The 10,850-nt window shown below is 41.0% G+C and overlaps 1 protein-coding gene across 1 annotated transcript in view; it reads right to left on the bottom strand.

The window, feature by feature from the left end:
* DSG2 (desmoglein 2) overlaps positions 1–10,850 on the bottom strand; it is a 23,865-nt gene that overhangs the window by 3,960 nt on the left and 9,055 nt on the right. Inside the window, 10 exon segments of the mRNA XM_017727394.1 lie at positions 1,324–1,586; positions 1,589–1,673; positions 2,787–2,929; positions 3,948–4,178; positions 5,610–5,837; positions 6,458–6,600; positions 7,395–7,654; positions 8,612–8,797; positions 8,944–9,078; positions 9,923–10,083. Coding sequence (XP_017582883.1) covers positions 1,324–1,586; positions 1,589–1,673; positions 2,787–2,929; positions 3,948–4,178; positions 5,610–5,837; positions 6,458–6,600; positions 7,395–7,654; positions 8,612–8,797; positions 8,944–9,078; positions 9,923–10,083 — 1,835 coding nt within the window.

Here is a 10,850-nt window from a genome sequence, read left to right as displayed (position 1 = left end):
GCTCTCTAATTCTCTGGGCTCGCTGCACCAGCTTTATCTAATATGGCTTCTGGCTTGCGCTCAGAACCACCTTTCTGCCACATTTGAAGTTCTGGATTGCAAATTAGATCAGGCATCTGTGTAATGTGGTATATAGCCAGACCCAAATTGACTCTGCATGTTTAACTGCATTTGATCCTGGAAGTACGCATATAATCCAAAATTCTGCCACAAAAATCAGCATCTGAAACTATTTGGTTTGGTTACTTATCTGTTTCCCCATCCCTGTAATCTGAGATATTTTAGCCTCCCAGAAGTTGTATGGATACTGAGTATGATTTCCCTCCTTCAGACTTAATCAGGCAGTTATGATTAAAGTATGTCACAAAGAGTGGAAGAAAAATAGATTCCTACTGTTGCATCTGTTCACCCAGAAGACCAGTAGCTAGAGCACTCTGAGACATACAAGTACCTAAAGCTCAAATCCTTCCCTGGCCTGAGGTGGTGGCTCAAATCCGCACAGCTACTCCCCTGCAAAACCGTATCAGCTGCCAGCTGTAGGGTGTGAAGATGTTTTGTTTGTACAGGTGATGGCGCATGGAAGCCAAACTTTCATTACAAGGAGCTCACCAGCCAAAGGACTAATGATGTGCATAATGAGAAGAGAAATAGCTACAAGTAGGAACAACCTACTGGCCAATGATTAGGTCAGTAAAAAAAAAAAAAAAAAAGAAAGGGGATTGCAACATGTGCCTCATACACTTTGGATGAATGGCCCTTTACCCAGGCTGCTGGGCAAACAGACAAGTCAGCATCACTTACTACATCAGCTACTTTGAAAATACAGCCCCACCCATTGGTGTGACATCTTCACCTTATCTTTCAAAAACTTGCTCCATAGTAAAACTTGCTCTGTAGCTGACTACTTTGCTCCGTAGCTGTGACTCATGATGAGTCACAGGTACCTCCCTAGAGACCAGTTTAGTGTGCTTAAGTCCCGAAGATTTAGATCACAGAGTCTTTCTCAGGGCTTTTTCCTGGGCAAGGCGCTCCTTTGCTATTGCTGAATATTCTGGATCCCACCCCAAATTCCTTCCTTGAGAGAAAGGTCTATTTGTGTGACACCTTGCAAGCACTCAGTGCTACAAGACTGAGCATTGTCACACTCCAAGTCCCACATGTGTGGCTAACCCAAAAATCCTTAATGCCCCCTTACTGCACATGCACAATACCAGGACTGTTTATACCTACTTATCTACTCATCTGTTTGTCAAAACATGAACGATATTTCACAAGACTAAGTGTAAACACCAAAATACTGTTATTTTTGGGTCATATGCTTACGTCGTTGAAGTAGTCTCTTAAGAATTCTTCATTCATGGCTCCTGCTGCTCCCACAGCAACTCCTCCTCCAGACACAACTGTCCTGCTGTCTGTACCTGTCATGCCTTCAGCCGCTCCAGCTGCCATGGCTCCATAGTTGGCACCAGAAAGAAGACGCCTTTGCTCTTCCCATCTTTCCCTGGTAATAGTGCTGTGATGCTCTCCTACGTGAGAGGCAGAGCTACCTGCTCCTACTACAGTTTCGCTCCTCTCACTGCCCCCCTGGCTCCCCCAGCTGCTCCGGCTGCTGCTGCTGTTGTTGCTCCTCTCAAGTTCCCAAGCGCAGTGGGTGGAATGAAGCTTAGCACTGGCTACATAAGTAAGACAAATTAAAATGTGACATGAAAGCTTCGCTGTGTAGCACATGGAACTCACCAAACCAGCAGTGGGGCTGGGTGGGAACGGGGAGGGTGCTGTCCTACAACTTGTTTGAATTTGCACTTGTACATGTTGCTGCAAAGAGTAAAAGGCCTCCTAAAACAAGGTGCAGCTTCCACAAACGTACTGCCAAGAAGGTTCATGGAAATGTTTCTATAGATCATTGTTCACTTGAAATTCAGAGGATTGAAAATGAAAAAAAAAAAAAAAAAAACCAAACAAAAAACCCACTAAAAAAAGGCTTGCAAAACTCTAGGGAGCTCAGCTGTTCCAAGAAAAACTGCCCAGTTTTCTTCAGACACAAAATGCGGAAGTATGCACTGCCTGGCCCTTTCTTTTTTTCTAGCAGTTTGGCTTCCCTGTTAATTATCTTTTAACAAGAATTTGGTGTGAGCAGTGAGCATTGGCCCTAAATCAAAGTCTTTTACCTTCTGTTTCTGTTATTGTGCAAAAGCATGTCAGTGTCATGCCCTTTTTTTGAAAACCTTGTTTTGTAGCATAACAATAAAGGGCAAACTTCTCTTGGCATTTATTGTTCCCTCTGCAGATTTGCACCTTTTTCTGCCTTTTTCTTTTTTAATAAGGAATTTCCTCTGTTTAAAACAGGGAAATAATTTAAAACAGTCCAAAACTTTAAACCAATGAAGGGAAACTCAGCATTACAACCCATTACTTTGCTGCTTTACCTTGCTCCCAAAGGGGTGCAGAGCATTCCAGGCTTGCAAATGAAAATGTTTCACTCTATTGGTTCAATGCTTTTCCCACAGTCCTGTCTTCTGCTCAGATATGATCAACATTTGCTTGACTGCTTTCCCTATACTTTGGGATTTAAATGCTATGGTTGCTTTTTCCTACAGCTGCTGGTGGAAGACATCTCCCACACATCCTTCACTGAGCCTCATAGGGTTAATTTTAATTAATTTTCATGTGTTGCTAATATCTGTTGTAGAGCTTTGAAATATCCACCTGTAGCGTGGAAAAGGCCTCAAGTGCCAAAGTGAACACTGGGATAGAAATCAAAGAGAAAGGCTATTAGGGATACATGCCTTCTCCTCCGGAGCTGCTCCTTCACTGTTCCACTCACGCAACATCGCTTCGCTGTGGTCTGGTATGTCAGCAAATGTCTTTGCTCCACCGAATCCCTTTGCTCCCAAGCCACCAGGACACAGCAGCAGTAACAGTGGAACAACTACAGGGAAACAGAAGGTAGCCATTAACTATGTGATTATTAGGGCCTAAGAATACTAACAGCCACTGTTAAGTTTGGTCAGCTCCCATACCCAAATGTATTTTCAATGAGCTAGTGATCAGCATGAGGGCTGACAAGACTGAAGACAGGTTCCCATATAGTCAAGGCATTTCCTAGAAGCATATGCCAGGCCAGTTTTCTGGAGAGCAAACTGAAAACACGTCAGGGCCTGAATCTTGCAGATGACCACACATGTATGTAGTTATGCTTCTATCAAAGATCTCATATACCAAATCCAAGCCCTGGCTATCACTGTACAACCTCAGCATTTCTAACTCCTCCTCTTCTTTTACTACTAGATAACGACATGGTGTCATGTAAATTCCACCTCACCACTCCCTTGACATGCCTAGAGCATTGCCTGGGGGACTCAAAATAATCCAGTTTCAGAAACAGAGATTATTCCTGTGGCATGAACTTTGTTTTATCACAGTTAGATTGCTGCCAGCACAAGCAATAAACTATTGGGAGTTTAAATGCAGCACTGCTACACCTGGCCATACCATAACTACAAATATTCTTCTCTTATTTCTCTTCTATTTTATCTCACCAAAGAACAATGTCACATGCTGCTCTGAGCAAGGCAGTGAACCTGCAGTGACAGAAAAGAGAGTGGAGAATGTGCTGTGGTTTGAGTAACAAGAGCTAGGGTTCACCTGGGGACATGTGGGAATACCAAAAGCATTCCCCACTGCTTCGCCACCTGTTATTTACAGCACCATAAACAAATATTAAATGTTGTTCACATCAATTTTAAAATGCACAGCTTGAAATCCTTTGAGGGTGAAATGCTGATATTACCAAAATTATTTGGGGATCTGCCATGACTTCACACAAGACTAGGATTTTACACAGAATGTATCAAGATGATAAAACCTGGGAGCTGGACTGTTTCTTTCCTGATGCTTTGCAGACCACATTTACAGTGCTTCTGAGATAATACGAAAGAATTACTTACGCAGCAGAAGTAAAAACGCCAAGATGATTAGTGCAACCGCTGCTGGTCCCAGACCCACCGACTTCGCGCCAATAAACTTCTCTTGGCATACTCCATCATCTGCACACTCACAAACAGTCAGCTGCAGTGACTGTGGCACAGCACAGCTGACCCCTTGGAAGTCTTTAATTAGCATGGGAACTTCCGTTCTGCCTGGCTTCAGGTTTTGTGGCACCAGCTGTATGCTGGTGTCTGAGGCAGGAGTGGGGAGAGGTTAAAAAAAAAGACAAGAAGTGAGCAGAGAGAAAATTGACTCCTGTAAACTAACTAAAATATAGCTGCTACAGTCTTCCAACAAACCCCCTCCAGTTAAGCCCAGCCAATGCAATGGAATTAAGTTTAATTAGCTGCTGCTACAGTATATGTGTTTTTATCAAGTAATTTATGGTGGTAAGTGGGCAGCCATGCTCACCTACAGCCTCAGACAATTGTGATGTTTCACACAACCAGAGACTTCACATGGAAGACAGCCCGGTCACCTGTATAGCATCAGCCACATCATCTGGATAGATAAAGGCTGAACTCACAAAAAAGCAGCTTCAGTCTTGAGGAGATTAATGTGTTGTAGGCCACAGACAGAGATCAGGAGCCAACAAAACACCTGCTCCTGTGGCTGTGTCATGTCAAGGACTAACTAGGCAGAAGATCACAGAATGATTAAGGCTGGGAGGGACCCCAGTGGGGCATCTAGTCCAACCTTCCTGCTCAGGCAGGGTCATCCTACAGCACATGGCACAGGATAACATCCAGACAGTTCTTGAATATCTCCAGTGAGGGAGACTCCACAAGCTCTCTGGACAAACTGTTCCAGTGCACAGTTACTGCACTGTAAAGAAGTTCTTCCTTGTATTCAGGTGGAACTTCCTGTGCCTCAGTTTCTGCCCATTGCCTCTTGTCCTATTGCTTGGCACCACCGAGAAGACTTCGGCTCCATCCTCTCAGCACCCTCCCTTCATTAGATACTTATAGATTAGGTCTCCTCTCAGTTGTCTCTTCTCAAGGCTGAGCAGGCCCAGCTCACTCAGCCTGTCCTCATAAGAGAGATGCTCCAACCCCTTAATTATCTTTGTTGCCCTCTGCTGGATGCTCCAGGAGCTCTGTGTCTCTCCTACATCAAGGAGCCAGAACTGGACACAGCACTCCCGACGTGCCTCACAAGGGCTGAGAGGAGGGGCAGGATCACCTCCCTCAACCTGCTGGCAATGCTGTTCCTAATGCACCCCAGGACACCATCGACCCTTTTGGCCACAAGGACACACTGCTGGCTCCTAGACAGCTTGTCGTCTATGCCCAGATAATGCATCACTGCATGTTTTTCGTGAGAAGATGGGGATAGCTTGATTCCAGCATTATTCATGAAATCCTGGTCACCACACATGGTGCATCAAGCCAGGCAAAGATAGTCCAGCTGAGGGAAGCAACACAGCCCAAAGGCCATGACTGGGCTTTTATAACCTTTAGAGAGAAGGGAGCAGAATGCAAATGATGTTCTTAATGCCTAACTCCATATATAGGGTTGTTTTTTCGGTCTGACTCAGCCAAACTGTCAGTTTGACTGGAATTAATAAATTACAACCTTAGGACTTCAAAGAACTGAAAGTAATTAAAAATACATTTTCTTACCATTTCCAGATGCAATTATCCATTTTTCTGCTGTCCCTTGTGGCTCATCAATGACAGTAAAGCTGAAGGGATAACTGTTTGGGTAACCATCCAAATCATGAGCTGTAACATCAACTAGTTTTGTATCTGAACACACTGTCTGCACAGGGTTCACAATAACTGGGCAGTTATCGTTTTCATCTTTAACTTGAATGACAACTGTGCCAGTGACTGTTTTCTTTGGGGAATCTAGGGTTTTAAAATATGAAAAATTAAATTGATTTGTGCACAAAAATTTATCTTAAAATAAAAAAACTTAGTATTTTCCAAGACACCAACATTGCTGAAGTAAGTTTAAAGAGATCTTCCTGGAGCTTATGAGAGCAGTGATTCATCCCCAATGTTAATAAATATATTGACCAAGTTCTTCTGAAGGCAAGTTGTTTTATTACTTTAACTTGAAAAAAAAATCCTATACGGTTACAGAGTAACATGCAGAGTATAAATGAAAAATTCTACTTAGATACACAGGAAGCTCAGGGAGTCTTTCTTGCTCAGCATTCAAGAAAACTTAGGACTATGAAGTCTAATGATAGGCATACTGAGATATTGGCAATTCCCACCTTGACAACAGATTTTCCTATCAGACCTATTTTTGAAAACTTTTATGAAAGTTCATCTCCATCTAGTCAAACAGGAGAAACAGACACTGTGGGAACCCATTCCAAAAAATGACTTGCCTGTGTCTCTCCTTTGAATACCGAGACTGCACTTGGTGCCTAACTTTAGAGATAGGTAGGTTAAACCAACTACCCTCGTAGATAGGCAAACAAACCATTTTGTGTGAAAACAAAACCCTCTCAACTTACCAGTAGTTACACCCAACATGGTGATAGTGTAGGTACCATTTACTACATGAGGTGATTCGTAATCAAGATTTTTAGCAAGTCGGATTTCACCTGTGACTGAGTCTACAGTGATCCAGTTTGCGGCATCTTTTTCTTTCCTGTATCTGATGAAAATCACATGAAGATGGACACATTTATAATGAGGAAAACAATCATTTTGTTCAGTAGAAAAAGCAGCTTCACAGTATGTTTACTCATCATTTACAACAGAGACCAAATCCCTAAATCTGAGGTATGATGCTTCTTCCACTGTAATTGGTTACAACTATAAACCTACCCTGAATGTTAAGAGCTGCTTTTCCCTCTAAATCAAAGATTTAGGTATGGATACATTACAGAAAATATAATTAGGGAGTGAGACTGGAACAGGAGATGGAGCTGCACTGCTGGTCACCATCCTCTTCCCCTCCATCCATACTCCCAGCAAAAGCTGTGCATTAGCCACCCGTGAGAAACTGTATTAGAGGTATTGTAAAGGCTGTGGTGGTGGTTAAATAGCATTCTATCTGAAAAGCTATGATTCAAAACCCAAGCACAGACATGCAGACCCTTTCTGTCTGACTGATAAATGTTTCTGCATATGTCTTCCTAATTTTACTGGAGACAATGAAATCAGTTTGGTAAATCTACTCTCAAAAGTAGACAGGTATGACAAACACATCATGCAAACACAGACAACTTCAGCCCAAACACGTCTCACCATATACAACAAAAGAAGGATTTTCATATCACCTGTTTTCTGCATTATAGAATATTGAAGATGAGGATGTTTAAGGTGTGAATTAGCCTTAGTAGAAAATTATGGCCTTTGAAATTATTTCAGTACAACATGCAAATTTTTACAGTAAGATACAACTTCTGACATAGTCATTTATGATGGTTATAAAAAAATTCTTACGTAATATGTTCTGCTATTTTTCCAGTGTCTTCATCATAGGCTTGATACTGTCCAATAACCTGTTTTATCTGCAGTTTCTCACTTGCTTCAATAATTTTTGTGCCACCAGGAAACACAGGGCCTTCCCGCACATTGATCACCTTAATTTTGATTGGAATTGTTTCTGCTTTGTAACTGGGTTTAATCGACTTGTGGAACTCTGCTTTGTTTGTAACAACAACACCCAAGTTTAGGCTTTGCATTTTTTCATAATCCAGCTCCTAGAGCAATAAAGAAAATAATAAAAAACCACCCAGAATTTGTCAGAATCTGATATCTAGACAACATGCATACATTCAATATTTAAATAATACTATAGCATTCTTTTTTAAGCAATAAGGATGTAAATATTTAAGTAATATTTAAGCAATAAGTATGCTACAGTGGGAGGAAGTTTGTTAACCTGTTAATGTCACTCAATTTTAATGGATGACACCATTGCTATGGCTTTATATTATTGAATTAAGTTACTTTAAGGTATGTGAAAGGAATCCTACCCATGTATTCTGCCTGTGCTTTCAGTGAATCAATGTTCAGTTACTTGGCTCTTCCAAATTTATGTGTTGGTTTTTTTTTTTTAAAACAATATCATTCACTTAATAATGCTCAATTTTTTTTTTAATTAATTAGCAGTTTTCAGATAAGGAAACCTGAGTAGGAAATAAAGAAAGCTACTTAGGGCACTATGCATCTTCAGTTCTTGTGGACTAAAGAAAAGTGAAAATTATGAAATAGACATTTCATTAATGGAAAATAATTTTGTCATCATTTCAACTTATGAAAATTCATAAAACAGTCTGTAGCCCATGGCTCATGGAACAGGTGTTGCCTGCAACATTATCAGCGGCCAGGGGAAATAAAGAAATTTATACTGAGATCAACAAGGACAGCAGAAACGTGAAAGTTTACAGCATGTTAGTACTGTTACCCAAAGGGTAAGGGAACTTCTGCCCGACTAGATATATTTGAGATCACACAGAATGCAAATGGAAAAGCTTGACAAAATTATTATTTTGCATGGAATTACTGAATGCATTAAAAATGCGGCAAAGGAGGAGTATTCACATAATTTACATATTGACTGAACTTTACATATTGACTGAATAAACCCAATTTGTCAAAGCAGATGGATAAATTATTCCACTATTTAAAGCAGATTCTCTAAAATCTATACTTACTTTCACAACAGTCAAAATTCCTTCATTTGTTTGGGTGTCTGTTACAATTTGGAAAAAACCATCTTCATTGCCAGAAACAAAAGTAAAGTTTGCCAGCCAGTTATCAGAAAACTCTTCATCTTTGTCAAATACTTTTATTCGCATAATTTCCACATTTGCTCTGTTTTCTTCAATGCTTCCTTCAAACTGTAATCCAAAAAAAAAAAATCCACTCTTGGAAAAGATATCACGGTTTACCTCATTTCACCAGTGCAATGGATTTTACACATTGTCTTACTATGGGATACTGGCAAGCATAGGAACATGGTAAAACCTGTGATAATTTTACTTACTGTATGACTTTCAACAACAGGCAGATTGTCATTGACATCCAAAATCTTGATTTCTAAAGAACATGTTGCAGCATTCCCACCTATTTCACCACCACGGTCCTTTGCTTCCACCACCAAAGAATAGCTACTTTGTGCCTGTCATGGTAAAAAATAAAGGTGCTTAATCCAGGCTAAGGATTAAAATTCTTCCTTTGCTAGATTATCCCTATTACATTTTGGTAATATCTGTTATGGTCAATTATAACTCCTCTCCAGTAGAAGTAAATCTCACACACAAGTATCTTGACAGATTCTGCAGGAGTAGAACTGAGGCTTTGAAAAGGGTATGGGACTTTCCCATCTTCCACACAGAGTCAGACTGTACTTACACAGCAAAGGAAAAAATTCCAGTGGCCATGAACAGGGACACAACCAGTGACACCTGCATGTTAGGACATGGCTAGAGGCAGAGACATTTCCCTCAGCCACAGAACTAACATTCCCATCACCATCTGCTGGCCAGGGAAAACTCTGCAAGCCCAGGTTGTGTCACTGGTAATATGTGGCTTTCAATGCAGTTTCACAGTAGCACCCATCCTAACTCTTTGCACTGCGATTTGCACAGCAGGCTACAAAAATGCAGATGCAATCAGCAGCTTTGCAGGTGGTGATCTAGGTTATCTTTGCCATACACCCCCCAGCAGAAAGAAATGATGCCTTGTTTTGTGTAAGTGCTGCCCTGGCTGCACGGGAGGGACAGAACACAGCAGCCACCAGGCTGGTGCTATGCTAGGGAGGTGATGGGGGGACTACAGCCTTGATCCCATCACCTCCTCCTGCAATCCCTGAATGGCATGCATGAGCCAGACAAGGCTTTAATCCCAAGAGAAGTTAAAGGTAAGAGGGCCAGCTCTTTGCCCTGCAGGCAGGGCTGAAGGTGACACAACGGGCACCAGAAAACCATTACTAACAAACATCAAAACTGGGAGGGTATTTTTACCTCTCTGTCAAGGTTTATTTTTGCTACTCGAACCTCGCCAGTATTCTTATCCATGCTGAATGCAGCACTAGGGCTTTGGGAAACAATCCTGAAAGCAATTTTGGAATTTAGGTTATTCGGCTCATCTGCATCTGTTGCATTTATCCTCATTACAATTGTACCTGGAAAATGCAAGCAAAATACACCACTTGTTTACACCACCATGCACTGACAAATACCTTTATTGCAATGTCAAAGATAAGAGCGTTTTGTTAGATACACTGCACAATCTTCTGATGCTCTTGACTTTATTTATTTAATGCATAAAGTTGGAGAAATGTTCCTAAACTCAAAACATTAAAAGTATATGTTCTAGCCAACAAAAAGATTGTATCCACACACCTCTAACTCGTAGAATTCAATGCATAAATTAAACAACAGGTTAAATTCTCTCAATTATTTTGACAGAAAAATGCAAATACCACACAGAGCAGTTGTACAAGCTTTTGAACAATGAGCTACATTTCCTTCACACATTATTCTCATGAGAGCACTATTAATTTCTCTACTTGAACATTATTAAACATTAACATTAGCTGGAATTCATGCCAAGAGTCAATACATATGGCTGCTATTGACTTGAAAGATTGCTGAGGTTACTCAATACCTCACCAAGTGGATGGGCAAGAATTTGTCTCTTCTGATTACAGTGACATTGAAGTGAACACACTGCCAGGTATTTTTTAGGTTGTTTTATTCCAGCTTTTCTTATCATCTTGAAAATAATCTGTTGCTCTTATGTTTACTGATGTCAATAAGAAACTGGCCATTAAGTTGTTCAATGATTATAGCACAGCCCTATAAGCTTACCAGCAAAGAACCTCATCCAGCCCACAGATAAAGCAGGGCTTTGGATGAGGATGGCAGAGTGAAGTCCCTCTTAAATAGG

This window comes from Corvus brachyrhynchos, unplaced genomic scaffold (genome assembly GCF_000691975.1).
Source record: "Corvus brachyrhynchos isolate BGI_N302 unplaced genomic scaffold, ASM69197v1 scaffold60, whole genome shotgun sequence".
NCBI classification, from domain to species: Eukaryota; Metazoa; Chordata; class Aves; order Passeriformes; family Corvidae; genus Corvus; species Corvus brachyrhynchos.
This window is presented reverse-complemented; position numbering and strand designations above follow the sequence as displayed.